Here is a 17,392-nt window from a genome sequence, read left to right on the forward strand (position 1 = left end):
TCCCCACCGCTCAACGCCTACTGGGTTGCAGCCAGCAGCAGAGCTCAAGATCCTTCTTGGTGGCAAACACCGAGGCCAGCCCGGTCTTGCCCTTGATTGTGGTAGGAGGCACCTGACCAACCTTATTCCTTGTACTTCGTTGTCAATGCAGAGTTTCATCTGCGCATCCCGTAACAAGTCACTGTCATGGCAAAACACACAGATTTACATTAGTAGAACGACTACAGAGTGTATTTTATTTCAGTTTTTATGCCAATATCCCCCCCAGCCCTGCTGACCAAGGGATATTCTTTTACCTGAACTAGGCAGGCCTCCCGCTTATCATTTTTACTGTAGCAGGTAAAGCATTTTTCGCCTTACCTGGAATTTATTCCCAGATATACCTGGTTAGAGATTTCTTTTACTTCAGGGAGGTCCTCTTTTCCACTTTTCTGTTGAATTAAAGATAAGCTCAAGATTTCAAGTAATTGATCATTTTTAACTTTTGGTTGCATTTCTCCTTCTTTAAACATTTAGATGTTCTAACAAATCTCATCCCAACAAAGATTTTGGTGAATTTGGCGCTCTTATCTGTTTTCTTAGTTTGTACTTTAAAGGTTTCAGGATGTTTTCCTGGTGACCAGCAGCTCCCACAACTGTAACAAATTCTTTTCACTGAAGTTCAACACCAAATAAGTTGTTTCAATGAACAATTGCCAAAAAACAGATTCTAATTTTTTTCTGGCCTTAAGCAGAGTGATAAGTTTTCAGCTATTTGCCTAGAATTACCAGAATATTATTTTTTTTCTTCCAACTCCAATTTTGAACATGTAACAAGACAACATATAGAACAAACAAGACACAGAGTGCTATTTCAGTTGTTACATTCTAGGAATTCCCCAAATCTGAAGACAACCTAAAGGAAGTTTTTAGCTTCCCAAGTCTTAAGACAATCAAATAGGGCTATTACCCTTTTTTTTTGTGCCAAAATAATACAAGTGAGTATGGTATTGGGAATAGATTGGCAATTACACACGCCTTACAGGCCTCAAGCAAGTGGAAAAGTAAACCACTTAATTAAACAACAGATAGCGAAAATAGGACAAGAGACAAATCTAACTTGGCCACAGTCTCTTCCCTTGGCATTATTAAGAATATGATCTAAACCTAAATTAAGAATATGAACTAAACTAAAGAATATGGACAAAGGAGAATTTGAGCCCTTTTGAAATATTATATGGGAGACCATACCAGTTACAATTTGCCAGAGAAGATTTAAGGCAGTTAGGGGAGGGATGTTTGTGTGAATATGTGAAGACCCTCCAGGGACAATTAAAAGTTATAAATAAACAAGTATTGGGAACAAGGGCCAGAGGGTTGGATTAACCAGTCCGTTCCTTTAAATCTGGTGACTATGTGTATATAAAGACATTTTCAGGGAAACCTTTGGAAGAAAAGTGGGAAGGACCCTATCAGGTGCTGCTGACAACCTTCACCGCCGTCAAGATAAGAGAACAACCAGCCTGGATTCACTACTCTTGGATAAAGAAGGCTACTGAGAAATCATGGGCTGTCACCCTGGCAGGACCATGGGACTACGGTTCTTTAGATCATAAAGAAATCTCCGGAGACACAATGGACTGTCAAAAAGGATCAGGGACATTTGTGTAAAGTTATTCTGATCTTAATTGTAACTGTTCTAGAGATATTAGAAACTGAAGCATGGGTAAACAATACCCATCTTCAAACATTGCAAATGATTGTTAATGCTACAAAAGCTAAGGAATGCTGGATATGTACCTCTCTTCCTAAAGGAGTCTTGATAACACCCCTGTATGGGGTGGCCTTCCAAAACTGGAATTATCTCGATGACAAATGGACTACCTGGCCAGACTTTTGGAAAGAGCCAGACGATGGTGGAGGATATTGCCTATTTGATAATAAAACATACGAGTTGGGTCCCAGATTTGATTTACAAATATTAAGCCTAACCACCACAATATTTATTAAAAGTGATAATAACTGTCGTTGGAAAGCTCGAAGCAAGACAGGGAGAGCATGTCCTGGAAACCCAGGGCGAAACACTTGTTCCCAGTCTGATGGATTAAATGATTACTGGATGTATACGTAGATCAGAGTAATCAAATTGAAACAGATATCCATAAGATATGGAACAGGTTTCAGATTTTACATGATGGTTAAAGCATGCTTTTGTTATAATACTCATTGTAGTAGTTTTAGGAATACTAATATGTGTATTACTTCAATGTTTTGTTTGGTGCTGTCGAAGAATGATCATAGGCATAGTGATTTTTTTATAGTTGTAAAAGAATTTACAATAGTTGTTAGAAAAGGGGGAGAATGAATAATGGGCTATATATGATTTATTTATAGAACCGTGTGCTCATGTTTATCTGAGGAGACCCTTATTGTTGACTTGAGGATGTACTAAATCCTTGAATGGGTGACATAGGGAGTGTGCTAATTGTCCAGGCACAAGATATGTTAATGTTGTTAACTTGAAGATATGCTAGGTCCTTGAATGGGAGTGTGCGAATTGTCCAGGTGTGAGATATGTTAATGAGTTCCCAGAAAGTTAATGAATATACATGAGTGACTTGTATAAAGAGGGGGCTGAAAGGTTCCCTCGGGGTGCATGACTTTGGAGCGATCCCCCATGCACCCAGCGCTGCCGAATAAAGATAACCTCCGCTCACTCGAATATTGGTGACTGATTCTTTAAATCAAAGATGCTCCTCTCTCCCTGCCCAAAGAACAACTGTGAGCCTCTTCCAGAAACCATTAGTGGATGAAAATGTCACCTCCACCATGTGGACAGCCATGTTTAAGTGGCTGCCATCGTCACCACCGCTGTTGTCCGGTGGCTTTGCAGCTGCTGCAGGGACACATACAGCAGCTCATGTGCTCCGCACCCACCTCCAGCCCCCCCATCTCCCCTCTGTCTCTCCCAGCCTCCTATACCTCTGGAAGCCCTGGCTAAGCAGCCTTCCTCAGTGGAAGGGAGACACCATTTTGAACCATCAATTTCTGAGTTAATAAACTCCAATCGAATGAAATTCAGTCCCTCTTCCACAGATATTATGCAGCCAGAGATAGTTGTACTGACCAAATTATCTTTCAAGTCACTGAGACTTGTTTGTGTGGCAACCAGTATGTAATTTATTCATATTGGTTTACACATGTTGTCCAATTAAATTGAGGACAAGCATAAGCTGGGCAGCACTGCCTCTGGAGCTGTTGGCTGAGCCCAATGATACCCATGGGCAAAGGTTTCAGGCAATGAATATTAATTGAAGCCAGAAATTTATTTTGCCTAATTAAATACTATGAATTGGTTGGTGAAGCCACTCGATAGGGTGGGTAGTGACTATAACCCAGAATGGGGCAGAAGGTCAGCTCAGTTATTACCCCTCAAGGGCCATCTGGCAGGATCATGAGGAGGTGTGACCTCTGCAGCTAAGCCCAGTTAGCAACTATGATCCTGTTTTAAGAGAGTCATAGTTACTCCTGCCATTTACCTGGGAGTAAAAGGAGTACCTCTCCCCACCAGACAGCCCTTGCTGCTGCACTGTGGGGCACCTGCTGGAGTCAGAGCTAGGAGCCTCCAGCCGCAGGGCTTGCCCCTTACTGCCAGCGTGCTTAACAACCCGGAGGCAAACACGTCTGAAAAACAAAACCACCCTGAAATTGTATTTCAGCATATTAAAAAAAATAAAGAAGAAAGAGGAATTCAGTCAGAATAAGGGATACAATAGTTGAGCTAAAGAAGGCATAAGCAGTGTCTCCTTACAGCCCCTGGGACACTGCTGTGAGGTGTCTTGCTACCAAAGCCAGGCAGGCAGAAGGGCTCCCCTCCTTTAGTGTCCCAAGATCCTGGCCCTGGTGCCTCAGACATCCTGTTGCAGCTGCTTGGTGTCCCTCGATCCCCTGTTTTTGCTGGGTGTGTTGGTGCCCCAGAACATCAGGTCATGTCAGGTGATGTCACTCTGAACCTGGTGTCACCATGCTACCACACAGTCAACGTTCTTGTCTGCCAGCCACAACTGGGGTTCACACCACTGTCTTCCCTGTAGGCATCTGCCAAGCACTGCTGTGAGAAGGGTAGAGTGCTTGGTGGCTGGTCCCAATACCATCCCTGTGCATGGGGTCCTGAGGACCTTGGCCCCCATGTTGGGTCCTTAACAGAGTGGTGGGCGAGCTGCCAGGTGCCACAGCTGGGCTGCTCACTACAAGGTGAAGCACCACCTTCCTCACGCATCTCGGTGGAGTGGACACAGGATTTTGCTCTGCCACCTCCACCACACCCATGACTGTGAAAGGGGGTCAAGGGTACCCCAACAGTGAAGTCCATGCCTCTGTTCTTTCTGGAGTTCATGGGTCAGCTGTCCTGGCTGAGTGCCTTGCCAGGCCTGTGGAACCCTGGTCCAAAGGCTTTTCCTGACTTTGGGTGGTTGTCGCACACTCAGCCAGTATGTGAGATCCAAACTCCCTTGTAACTCCTTCATCTTTGGAACTGTGGAAGGGAGATTTGCAGGTGAGACCAGCAGGGATGTGTTAAGGTTGGGGCTGCTCTTAATAGCTTGCTAATGCTCTTAATGCAGCCCCTTGGGCACTCACCAAGCCTTGTAAAGGTTCTGTTTTAAGTACCTCTTGAGTTTCTCACCAGTGTTGTTTGCCCATGTGTCATCTTCCATTTACACAGTATGGAGATCCATCGGTGAAAAGGGTTAGAGTTCTCTAGAGGTTGATCTCACAGATCTTCTCATAGGTGGTTGGAGTTGAAACACTACCTTAGCACAGTAATGGTGTGGCTCACCATCAGAGGGAACTGGTAGTAAACTTGCTGGATTCAAACGTTACATCTTTTTAAAGTAATATTAACAGCATTTAAAATCATGACTGCATAACGATGTGCTCTTTGTGGGGGACAGTGCTTGTGTAGCATGTTGTTTAACAATCAATGTTTAAGAAGCAATTCGTGCAGGCCATACATACACAGTTGTCGGGTGACTCTACGCCTTTTTGTGGCAGTTGCTGTTTCTTGCTTTAGCCACAGGGTGGCGGTGTGGGTCTGCCTTGTGAGGCAGGACGCCGCCGGCTGCTCCTTTGTTCTCACGCACGAATAGTTCAAAGGATTTGGGAGTAATCCGGGAGCAGAAGCTAAAACTCCTTTTATAGCTTGGAAAGCCTTTTCTCTCTCTGGACCCCACCATACAGGCTCCACTTCGTTTGCCTTGGTAGCTTCTATCAACGGCTTACTTAACGCCCCTAGCCCCTGTATCCACAGCCTGCAGCATCCTACTGCACCTAAAAATTCTCGCAGTTTTTTCTTTGTTACTGGTCAAGGTATTTCTACAATAGCCTGCACCCCTTCTGGATCTACTAATCCTTGCCCGTCTTTTAATATGAATCCTAAATATTTTGCTTCCTGCTAACACAGCTGAATCTTAGAAAGAGATGCATGGTCAGCTTTTTCTGCTAAAGCAGTACACTGACAAGTAGTATCTTTCAAACAACCTTTGCATGTCTTGCTGGCCAGTAACAAATCATCTACATATTGTACGAGTTTTTCAAATTTTCTCCTTGTCAGCCAGGAATGCGATCCTTTAAATAGTTGCAGATGATAGAGGCAGCTTGGTCCACAAACACACTGGCTGCCAATTCATTATTAAAATTGCAGAGGGAGGAATGTGAGATGGTGCAGAGACTGGGCTCTGCAGGTGCCTTGGTTAAACTACTCACAATTACTGCAGCTAAAGTTCTTCCTTGAGGTTTTTGTACTCATTTTTGACCATCCTCTTTATGATGGTCATATGCCCAGTTATCCCCTACATACCAATAATTCATTTGTTGGGGTTTTTCATCTTCCAAAATTTTCCAGAGCACAGCAAATTTCTTTAATATGAAAGATCCAGCACAGGGCTATACCCCCACTCCTAACTAGCAGCAGGATGGCAAACAGTCTTCTCAGCAAATGGGTTCTGCTGAGGCTGAGGGAATTAGGCTTTGGTCAGAGCATAGGAGGGTCATTTAGGCTCATTGCTCAGAAGACTGACCTGAAGAGCTAGGACTTGCTAACCACTATGAAGACCACAGGAAACTGAGGACATAACTGTTTTTTGGGGGATGAAGTTGTTATCCTTCCTGCTCCTTCAAAGTTACCACCCCTACTACCCAATTCAGATTTCCCAAGACTCTGCCATGTTGGAGTCGTGGTCATTTGGCTGTCTCTAGTAATCCATTCATTAAGGCAACCCATCCTTTTGGGCCTACTCTCTTCAACAAGTGAGAAGGGGAGAATTGGCAGAATTAACACAACAGATGTGTTTAGAAACCTGGGTGGTGGGTGGCTTTTAGAATATACTTACCCAACTTGAGACATCTTTATTCCTTGCAGTGTTGAATTTTTTCTTCATATCCAGGTCCGGGATCACTGGAGCAATTGGAAACACAAAGTCTTTTCTTTCAGGGTTATTTGGTGTCACAAGGCCACTTAGCACAGTGGAGATTTTAGAATGGGAAAGGACTCCAGTTTTCTATCTACCATTATTGTAGTACCTGGACTTCTTATGGGATTTAGACTGGTGTAGACTTCCAATCTTATTATAATTAAAGGAATAATTATTATTTTTTTTTACGCCTGTATCTATGTCTATAACTATAGATCTTTGGGAGAGTTTTTTTGATAACTTGTGACAGTGACAGATGTTTGAGTGCAAAACAGAATTTGTCAATTGCTGTTCTGCTTTTGCTGGGCATTAAGAGACATCCCCTTTAGACAGGTCTGTGCTAGGGAGGCAGAAGGAAAGATGATGCAACACAGGAACATGGGTCAGTATTTATTAGCAGAAAATCAGTAACATTTCACATCAGAACAAAAGTTACACATTTCAGCTGTTTCTTCTTTACAGTTTCACAATCACAGATCATACAATTAATTTCCTAGCTTCTTGTCTTGTATTTTCTTGTCTTTTAACACTGTTAGATGCAAATTTTAAAGATTTTATTTAGGAAAAAAAGTTTGTGGTGATTCTTGGGCTTTTCTAATAGAAAACTGTGCAGATTATTGTTAGTACTGATTTGAAATAATTATTCTGGGTTTGATGAGAAAATCCAGTGTGCAGGTTCCAAAGAGGTTAAAGTTTCAAGGGGCTTGTGACTGAAGAGCCAAAGCAAGCAATTTCATTTAATTAGTTTGTTTCTCCAGGAAATTGCTTGGGATGGTTTTAAGAAGCTCTCAGTACATGCAATTAAGAAGCTTGTGCTTGGCAAATTGCAAAGATGTAACTTCCCAAATAAATTCAAAAGCATCTTTAAATTGGCTCCACTGCACATTGTTAAAGTCCAATGATTAGTCCTTGGAAAACAGCGGTTCTCAGAGTAAATTACTGTCAGGGTAACAATGCAAATGACTGAGCTGCATGTGAAACAGCTTGCCATAATCTGGTGCTGGCAATAAAGGCTGCAGGACAAACTGATGTTATCTGGGAAAGAGTTCAGGAAGGGAGGCAAAGATCAGATAAGCACCTGAGTGACTTTTGGAGTCATTTGCAGCAAGCATTATGGCAATATGGAGGAATGACTGAAGATAACTGTGTGTACATCTGCTTCCTTCTTTCCAGTACCCATGCATGAAGTAGAAGAAAATGCAGGCAAGTCCTTTTTGCTAACACTGTACTGGTTTTTGGCTGGGATAGAGTTAAGTCTCTTCATAGTAGCTTGTACAGGGCTGTGTTTTGGATTTGTGCTGAAAGCAGTGTTGATAACACAGAGATGCTTCAGCTGTTGCTGAGCAGCGCTTGCACGGCATCTAGGCCTCTTCTGCTCCTCACACTGCCCTGCCAGTGAGCAGGCTGGGGGTGCACAAGCAGTTGAGAGGGGACACAGCTGGGACAGCTGACCCCAAGTGACCCAAGGGATATTCCATACCATACAATACCATGCTCAGCAATAAAAGCTTGGGGAAGAAGGAAGGGGGTTGTTTGGAGTGATGGCATTTGCCTTCCTAGGTAACCATTATGTGTGATGCTTTCCTGGAGGCGGCTAAACATGTTCCCACTGATGGGAAGTGTTTTGCTTTGCTTGTAAGCACAGCTTTTGCTTTACCTATTAAACTGTCTTTATCGCAACCCATGAATTTTTCCATTTTTACCTTCTGATTCTCTCCTTCATCCCACTGTGAGGGGAGTGAGCAAGTGCCTTAGCAGCCTAGTGAGGATAAACCACAACACCTATGGAAGTTAACTACAGCCTTTGATCCATGATATCTGGAATATCAAACTAGGGATTGCTGGATTGTCTGTGGCACACACATGCCGCAACCTTGCAGGGTTGGTGAAGTAGGTACTGGCATCCTCCAGGAATTGTCTTTGGCCTTTGGCCACTTTCTTATTGGCTCATTACTCTAAAGGCATTCTAGACTTTCCAGGCGTGCTTGGCTAGCCAGTTGGTCCTCCTCCTGGGAGCAGGAATAAAAGGCTGGCGTTGAAGGCAGTCCTGACAGACAAGACAGCTCAAGTCGCTTTGGCACGTCCTTGCTATGGACTGCATTATGAGAGAGGCAATGCTGCTCTTTGGCTTTCTTCTTTTCTTCCTTGTCCTGGCTCTGCCAGGCACCCAGGGAAAAGTCATCCGCTGATGTGACTTGGTGAAGACCCTGTGGCACTACAGTTTTGAGGGCTTCATGAGCAAAACTGTAGCTGACTGTGAGTATAACGAGTTCCCATTGCACCCCTTTGCCTATACCACCCTTGTCCCTCTCAGCTTCTTTGTAATATTCCAGCAGTACTGGTCTGTCCCCCCATTCCTTTGACTTGGTCATCTCTCTTCCTCATCCCCTTCCTTGACCTTTTCTATTGTTTACACAGCAAATACCAGTCCAAAAGTTTATTCTTCCAAGCATTTATCCACCCATTTCTCAGACTTACTATATCATCAGTTTAGTTAGTTCTCCAGCTCTTCATTCATCCTTGATCCCTTCATCTCTTTCTTCTTATTTACCCTGAGCATACCTGGCTGTTCCTCCTTTGGGTGCTCTCTTCCTCCTGCAGGGATCTGCCTGGTGAAACTTGACTGGCCAGTAACAAATCATCTACATATTGTACAAGTTTTTCAAATTTTCTCCTTGTCAGCAAGTAATGTGATCCTTGCTCAGCCCATTGTCATGAAACACTTTAGTGTTGTAACTGCTTTCCAGTGCATTACAGGTTGAGTTTCATCCATTTACTTGCATAATTCTGTCTCAAGATTGTGTTGTCCTGACTAACAGCTTACCAACGTTTAGGGTTTCTCTCTTTTTGTCTCTGTCTTTTTCCTCTCGTTCTCCTTCACTCTCTTCCTTATCTTCCCTCAGTCTTTTGTTCTTTGTTAACTCAGTGTAGAAAATACAAAAATTAATGAATGGTATATAAAACCTGCATAATTGCAGTTGCCTTAGAACTAGGACACAGTCACTGACTGAGGTGAGTGGTACAGTTGGCAGACAGAGAGAGACAACTACACTAAAACATGACCTTGCTTTTTAAATTTATGCGAGCGTCTGCTCCTGGCTGGTGTGAGAAATAGGACACCAAAATGTATGACATCTGGCCTGGCTAAATATGGCTTTTTTTATCATCCTTTGAGGCATCAGAACAAACACAGTCTAGGAAAGATGCAGGCAGCATCTCTGTGAGGAAATAATGGGTTGGAAAGCCAATTGGGAACGGGAAATGTTTTACTATTGAAGCCACGAGTCCTTTTTCCAAATGAAGGCTGAATCCAGAAATGGTGTACAAATGGAAGGTGACAATACTGAAACCACATTTGTTTCTTCATATGCTTTGTTCTGCTACTTGGTAAGCAGTGACTGCTTTTAGGTTTAAGCAATAAACAGATGCTTTACATCTTGTCTTACGTGAATTTTATAAACTAACTATGAAAGGTGTGTTTGTTAAGATGGCTGAACCTAAAAAAAAAAAAAAAAATGCTCAAAGTGGCCTTGCCAGAAGATCCTCTTCCCAATTACAGGGCAGACAGTGGCTCTTTCCCCTCCCATGACCCAGGAGGTTCTGTTCTCTCATTAAGTAACTCAAGGCAGAGCAGTTTTATGTGCTGATTTGAGTCACATGAGTCCATGAGGTTTTTGAGAAAAAAAGAAACTTGAGACAAAGCCTTACCTTGCCATTGTCTTCAGTGTAGGTACTGTTCACCAGTTTGGGAATCTGAACAAACCTTATCTAGGGTTTTGGCTTACGGGTTCAAGCCACACCATCTCACGAGCTCCCATGGTTCCTCCAGGAGCCACCTGTGCCCGTGGCATCGGGAGGCGCTGACCCCCCATCCCAGAGGTGGCCGGCAGCGCGGCTCCCGCCCAGCAGCTCTCCAGGGATGTATCGGGCCCCGGCTGCGGAGCTGGGGTTGAACCTCAGGACCGCTGTGGCCGCCGAGGGGAGAGCCTGGGCCAGGGACAGCCGCGGTCCGGCCGCCCCGGCGGCTCCAGGCTCCTCGCCCCGGCCCGGATGCCGACACGGGAGGAGCTGCAGTGGGGATCCAGCTCCGGCTGAAGGTTCCTGTGGGACATTGCACCCTTCGCAGGGACCGTGGTGGGCTCGGAGGGGGACGGGCCTCGCTGCCATCTGGCTGTGTCTGTCCAGCTCAGGCAACCCTGAGGCACAGCAGGGCACGGTCCTGCGGGGGCCGGCAGCGAAGCGGAGAGGTGCCTGGGCTGGAGAAAGGAGCTTTCGGGAGGAATGTGAGCACACATCTGTGCGTGCTGGGAGGTGCGAAGTGTTCACTGCCACGGGGCGTTTCTGTCCTTCACAGCAGCAGGAGAAGCCCAACTGGGGGCGGCAGGCCTCCATCATGGGCCCACTGCCTTGGGGTTCCTTCCTTAAGTCGTGTCTTTGGTGGAGCAGGAGGTGAACATGAAGGCCCATGAAGTGTGCGGGGAAGATGGGGATGGTTGTGAAAATGTTTCACAAGGAAGGAGTGTCTCCCTGCCCAGCAGGTAGGAACGTCTCCATGGAGCAGAGCACTGCAGCGTGTTTTGTTGAAGCCCTGTGAGGTTGGTGGTTGCCAGCACAGCTCTATGCGAAATACAGAGCACAGCAAGGCGGTGAGTGGTTGCACACGGAGTCTGTGAGCAAAAGGGTGTAGAAGATCAGAGAGGCCTCGGGTGTCCTCTCCACAGGCCCCTGCCTGCACCAGGCTGTGCCCTCCCGGCTCACTCACGCTGCTTTCTTCCTCTGAGGCTTTTCCAGGGTGAGTCAAAGGGCAGATGTTTCTTCTCAGGCTCGTGGCCAGATGGGCCCCACATTCATGCTGTCCCTGGGACAGGTTCTCCTGCACAGCCAGCAGCAGAAATGCAGCTCCTGGCTTTCACTAGAGTTTAGAGGGAAAAACAAGGACTAAATAATGAGAAACGGGAACATGCATGGCCCTGACTCACACGGAGACAGGGCTGGAGCCCTCAGCAGGAGTTATTTGACTCTGATTTTCACAAAATGCAGCAGTGGTGTAGGAGGGGGCAGGTTACTAATTTAGCCCCTTTACAATTGAGGCCCCGCTCCTCCAAAGTACATCAAAACTGGCTGGAGCAGCTGCAGGAGTTGCTCTCCCAAGCTGTCTCCCGGCTGTGGGCAGGGAGTGGTTAGTTCCCTTGGCCCTGCTGCCTTGCAACGCAGCCTGCTGCATAGCTGCAAAGTCATTCCCTCCACAGTGGAAATGACCCTGCAAAGCAAAGGAGAGGAAGCTTTCAGCAAGGCCGTGTGGTGCAGTGGGTAGAGCAGCTCCCTGCGATGCATGTGGTTGACTGGGGCACAGCTGGTCAGTCATGTTAGACTGTAACATCTCTGTAAGACATTTGCCATGGGACGTAACTGTAAGTAATAAGATCGCTGCAATTATTTTGCTGACTCAGTCCACGAAAACCCCAAGAGCAACTCTTCCTGGTGCCTCAGTTTTCCCTGCTGTGAAGAGGTGCTGATACCCTGCCTCTCTCCCTGCCTGCCTTCTAGCTCAGAAGTCACCATAAGTGTCCATACCATTCATCCAGTTGGGCTTTCTCAAGCCCAGCTGGACTTGCCAGGACACAATCCAGCCTAGGCTTGTGGGGGTTCCTGCATCCCCAGGCATCCTCCATACCCTGGAGGCAGGACTGGGGAGGTGAGGCTGAGCAAGGGGTTGAGTGATCAATGCCAGCCAGGGGCTTCCTCCGTCCCTCCAGAAAAGCAAGCAAGAGCACGTTTTGGACTCGCCGTGATTCCTTGGAGCTCTGAGCCTGGTGTCAAAGTCCCTGTCAGTGAGATGGACCCAGGCCCAGAGGCCCTGCAGCCCCAGGATCACAGGGTCTAGGGCTCAACCAAGAAGTAAAGGTGAAATCCTGCAGAGGGGACTGAGCAGTTTGTGGGGTACCCTTCTTTGGGAACCAGCCAGAGTCCAGTTCTCCATCTCACCCTGAGTAATACGATTCAGCAAGTGGGGCTGTGTGCTTTGCCCCAGGTAGCCCAGCTTCCCAGTTCAGGCAAGGAGGCCTGGGGAGCTGGGGAGAGAGCTGACCTGGGACAAAGGATTTTTCTTTCAGAGACAGTGTGCCCAGTGCTGGGGCCTGCTCCCCCCAGCCCGGGTCAGTGGCATGTGAAGCACTCGCCCCGCTCCCAATGTGCTGGGCAAAGAAGCAACAGCTGCAGGGGCCCTTTTGCTGCCTCAGGAGCTGTGACAGCACCCGGGAGCCAGGCAGAAATCTAAATTTAAACTCATGCTTTGTGTGTTTGTACACGCGAGTGCAAGCTCCAGCCCCCACTCCCCCACCACCTCCCCCAGTGCGCAGAGGAGACAGACTCCACGAGAAGGGAGATCCAGAGGAGCTCCAGCTGGTTGGGACCTGGGAAAGGGGGGCTCAGCTGTGGGGCAGGAGGGGGAGAAACACCATGGAGCCTGCTTCTCCCCAGGATGACGTGAAGAGGAGGCAACAGAAGGAGAAGTCCAAGAAGCCGGTGCCACCAGCAGCCCCTCGGCCAGCCAGGGCTCTGTTTTGCTTAACCCTGCAAAACCCACTGCGGAAGGCATGTATCAGCATTGTAGAGTGGAAGTATCCTTCTGGTTGTGTGGGCTTGGGAGCTCATGTGTTTGTGCCTGTGAGCAGGGGTGCTGGGGAGTTGTGCTGGGGAGCAGGACCCCATCGGCTGCAGACAGGATTGCTGTCCGTCCACTTTAGGCCTGTGCTGGCTGTCTCATTGGGTCTGTAAAATGCAGCAAGGCACTCGGGGAGCCCTGGTGGGATGCACTGGCAAAGGCAACAGCTGTGCAAACTGGGGCATGAACAGCCTTGTGGGGGAAGCTGGGGCTGAGAAGCAGGTCAGGCCACAGGGACCTTTGGTAGTGTGGTGCAGGGGCAGCCTGGGTGGCAGGGGTCTTGTGGGAGTCAATACTTTTTGTGCTGGCAGGAACTGTGCTGGGGAGAAAAAGGGAACAGCCCGCTGGGAGGGAAGAGGACTTGGCGTGTGAGGAGGGGGCACAGTGCCCATCCTGGGGTGGGGATGGGACCAGGCAGAGGAGGAGGGCTAGGCTGGGGGGATGGGAGCTGAGGATCAAGCTGAATACAACAGGTTGCCCCAGGGAAGAAGTTTTGGGGGTGCGTAGTGAGATCATGGGAGCTGCTTGGGACGGCTCTTTGTGTGTGTCACTGCTTGCCTGATCCGGCAGCTGCTCCCTGCCCTGGTGGTGGGATCTGGCCAGCATCTCCCAGATCCTTGCCAACGCCGTTGTCCTCTCAGCGCCCTCTTTGCATCCCTCCCTGGCACTGCTGTCACAGGTGAAGGCTTTTGTGAGTTTTACCGTTCAGATGGACAGTATCCCTCTGTGCCTCTGGCTTAATTTAGGGATGGGGTTTGGGTGGTTGCTCTTTGACTGGCTATCTTTTCACTGGGGTGTTAGAAACACCAAAATGTCATGTTTCTGCCACTCTTCCAGGAACTATTTTTGGCCATTGGATAATGCTTTGTTCCCCTGTATTTTATAGAAAGGAAGAGAATGGGAGATGAAACATTTCAGTCTGCATTCAGCAAAACATTTGGGCTCAAGTGAAAATGATGGAATTTTGGGACGTTTCCAGCAAATCCAGTTTTTCCACCCCAACTTTTCTCATTTCAGTTGCTGACCCTATCTGCATGTTCCTGACCTTGGCAGGATTATCCCATCCCTGGCCAGGCTTTGCTGCTGTTGGAGGTGGCTTGGTTGCCTTAGGCTGGCTGTGTTGCTTTACATGTAGTGCTGCAGGGACACAAAAACTGTGCTCCTGCACTGCCAGACATGCCATCTTGTTCAAAGCCCAGGGTGCCTGTTTGCAGGCTCTCAGGGCATGCTCACACCTCTGGTAGTGTTGTGCTCGACATGGATTTAAAGCTCTTGTTCCTTCACTGCAAAGGTGCTCTGTGTCCTTCAAGGAGAGGGAGCAGAGCTAAAATTGGGAAATTCTTTGTTTCTGCTTCTCTGGCATGAGGAGAGGACTGCGTTATTCTATAAGAACATGGAAAGGAACTTTGACTGTGTCTTAAATAGGCACTGAGTATGGAAGAAACTTGTGCATACACCCTAGTAGCAGGGGAAGAGCTTTAAATAGGACTTATGTCTTCCAGCATGCTCACACACATTCCTTCTCCTGGGCCAATGCATGCCAGAGAGAGTGCATAGCACAGTGGGGGTCTTTCCCACATCAGTACCCTGGAAAGGGAGTGTGGAGGGGAGAGGTGAGTGTCTCATCAGGAAGGTTGCAGGTGCAGGTGGTTCTGACCTGTGCAGGACAAATGATCCAGGGCATTGGGTTTCTCCGGAGACTCTCTTGTGCCTGGCTGTATTTATACTCAAATGGACCTGGCTGCCCTCATTCAGGGATCAGGCTTTGCAAGGCATGACAGGGTCACTCGAGGTCCTGTGGGTTGTTATGGTCTTCAGGGCCAGGCAAGCTTCCAAGAGGAGATTAGCTGTGACCATGTTCTGTGGGGGATACCTGGCATCCGGGTTCAGTATGGTAGTACACATTCCTGTTCCCTGGGCCTATCTCTGCTGTATAGCTTCTAATAATAATAATAGCACAAAGCTGAGCTGCAGGAGTGAGACAGGGTCTTTTCCAGGCAGTTGGAGAGTGGTGAGTGTCACTGTGCTCAACCTAGGGTAGATGAAAGTCAGGCTGGCTTGAGGCAGAGGGGGCTTTATGCTAAATTTTCTCACATCTCAAAACCATGTTCATTAGAAAAGGGAATCTGGGTACTCTGCAAATTGCTGGGTATTGTGTGCTCAACATCTAGCCCAGCAAGTTGATGGTTGTTGGAACATGTCTAGGTTTGTGGTGTCACTCCAGTATTCCAGGTCATTATGCGGCCAGGAGGACTTCAAGGCAGATGGGTGAGGAGTCCGGGGACCCTGGAGGACCACAGAGTTGCAAGGCACTAAGGGCCTAATTCCTGCTGCAAGGCAGATGTTGGGACTCTTGAATACTGTGTGGCAGGAGGCTGCTGTAGAGAAACAAGTGAGATTGCAGGACAAGGAGACGAGGAGGACGTTGAGGCTCTGGCTCAGTGGCAAGAGGCAGAGACCCTGTGCCCAGTGACACTACGTGTCTCTCTTTTGGTTCAATCTCTCCCACTGCATTTCTACCTAATGACAGTGCCAGACTCAGACTCTCAAGCAGCAAGCTGATTCTGGCTCCAGTTACAAGATAGGTCACCCTTCAAGGAGGGCTGCTGCTCATCTCACCCTGTCGGAGCAGGCAGGAGAGCCTCTAACCCCTGGACTCTGCCCCATTAGCTCGAACACAGAGGGAAACAGCTTTCCCAGCTGACTTTATTTTTTGAAGTGTCATCAAGTTGATGGATAGAAAGGTCCAGAAAAGGCAAAATAACCCGTCATGAGTATATAGGACATAACTGACAGCACTTAGCCAGTTCAGCAGGCCAGTATGGGGAGAATGCTCCCTAGGTGCTCCTTGCCCCGTGGTTCTGGACTGGATAGTGGTATGGCCACCACAGCCCAAGGCAGGCCTCATCATAATTATCTGGAAAGCTGAGCTAATTAGTTGATTAACTAATGCATAGGGAAGCATCAATATGGCTTCAGGGCTTCTCTGCTGGGGTACTGAGTTTTGAGGGCTGTGCTGAGCTTTGTAGTGGCATGAATCTGTGTAGCTGAGCTGTAGGTGTTCCCACAGAGCATGTTCCTGGGAGCTGTTTTCCTTTGGAAGGTTTACACAAAGCAAGATAGGGATGCTGTGAAGTTCTGTCTTGTACTGGGACCTCTGTACCTGCTGGATGAGACTTACTGGTTTGCCCGGGATGGCAGGTTGGAAGTTACAGGTGGGGATGGGGATGAGAGATCTCAAAACAGTTTCAGACCACTGGCTGTGGTCTGAAGTGATAGATATTGTCTGGTAGGACAATGGAGAGAAGAGGCTGGAGGATAGTGTGCTATTTACGTCACTATTCATTGATTTACACTGTGTGTGGGTCTGGCCCAGTAGGCAGCTGGACCATTTTCATTTCCTCCATCTGCTTTTAGTTTCAGTGGCTTCCAGGGGTACAGGCAAGGCAAATAGATCAGGGGCAACTGAGATATACTTGTCAAGAAACATCATTAACCAGGGAACTCTGAGATTAGGATTGTGACCAAAATGTTTCTTGAAGGTTTTCGTGTCATGCTGTTCCCAGCTGCCTTCTGGCAGCACAAGGCCACTAGATAAGTGAAAAAGACCGCTTTGCTTTTAGGTATGTGCATAGCTGCATGGTGTGGTGGCCACGCACAAGCATGTGAGATCTGCAGCAGGACCTGGATGTGACCAGCATAGGGGCAGTAAAAGATGATGGCTGTCATCTTCTGATCAGATATCTGCTGCACTCTCAGGGTATCACAGGGTGCCAGGTTTGGACCAGCATGGTGTCCCTGGGGTGAGAGCCTGGCTGTGGATGAGGTCCCGAAGCCAGAGCTTGGGGCTTCAGGAATGTGATAGCTGAAATTTGACCATGAGGTTTTAGGGGCCCAGCAGTGCAGTGACAGCAGCAGGAGCCTGGGAGTGACCAAGTGCCTGTCCTAGGGCCTTTGGGGGAAAGAGCAAGTCACCCCGTTTGTTCAGAGATGTCATAGAGCACAAACAGCACAATTCTGCCTTCTAGGAAGTGGGATGGAGCTCAGGCTGAGCACTCTGGTTACTCCCAGCCCATGGCACTCCTGGGGACAGTCATAGGACCACTGCCTGCGTTGGGGCACTGAGGCTATAGGACACCCAGGGATGTTAGTATCTGGATATTCTGCTAGAAGAGACCCTGGCTGAACTGTCGTGCCCCTAGATACCTTCTAGTCAGGGGAACGCGACCCACCCGAGATCTGCTGCTCAACAGCATCTCCCTCATGGATGCTGAATACA

At 47.7% G+C, this 17,392-nt stretch overlaps 1 protein-coding gene across 21 annotated transcripts in view; it reads left to right on the forward strand.

Annotated features, from left to right (window-relative positions):
• CACNA1S (calcium voltage-gated channel subunit alpha1 S) overlaps nt 1-17,392 on the forward strand; it is a 70,135-nt gene that overhangs the window by 11,546 nt on the left and 41,197 nt on the right. For 10 of the 21 annotated variants that reach the window (XM_080367425.1, XM_080367429.1, XM_080367428.1 and 7 more), the window contains one exon: nt 12,930-13,069. The exons of 2 other annotated variants lie outside the window; for them this stretch is intronic. In XM_080367425.1, coding sequence (XP_080223551.1) covers nt 12,930-13,069 — 140 coding nt within the window. Of the gene's footprint in view, nt 1-10,895; nt 11,045-11,102; nt 13,070-15,337; nt 15,451-17,392 lie in introns of those variants that run through there. 9 more of the 21 variants (XR_013924126.1, XM_080367422.1, XM_080367423.1 and 6 more) reach the window with 6 other exon arrangements.

The sequence above is a fragment of the Falco punctatus genome, assembly GCF_963210335.1.
Source record: "Falco punctatus genome assembly, chromosome: 17".
NCBI lineage: Eukaryota > Metazoa > Chordata > Aves > Falconiformes > Falconidae > Falco > Falco punctatus.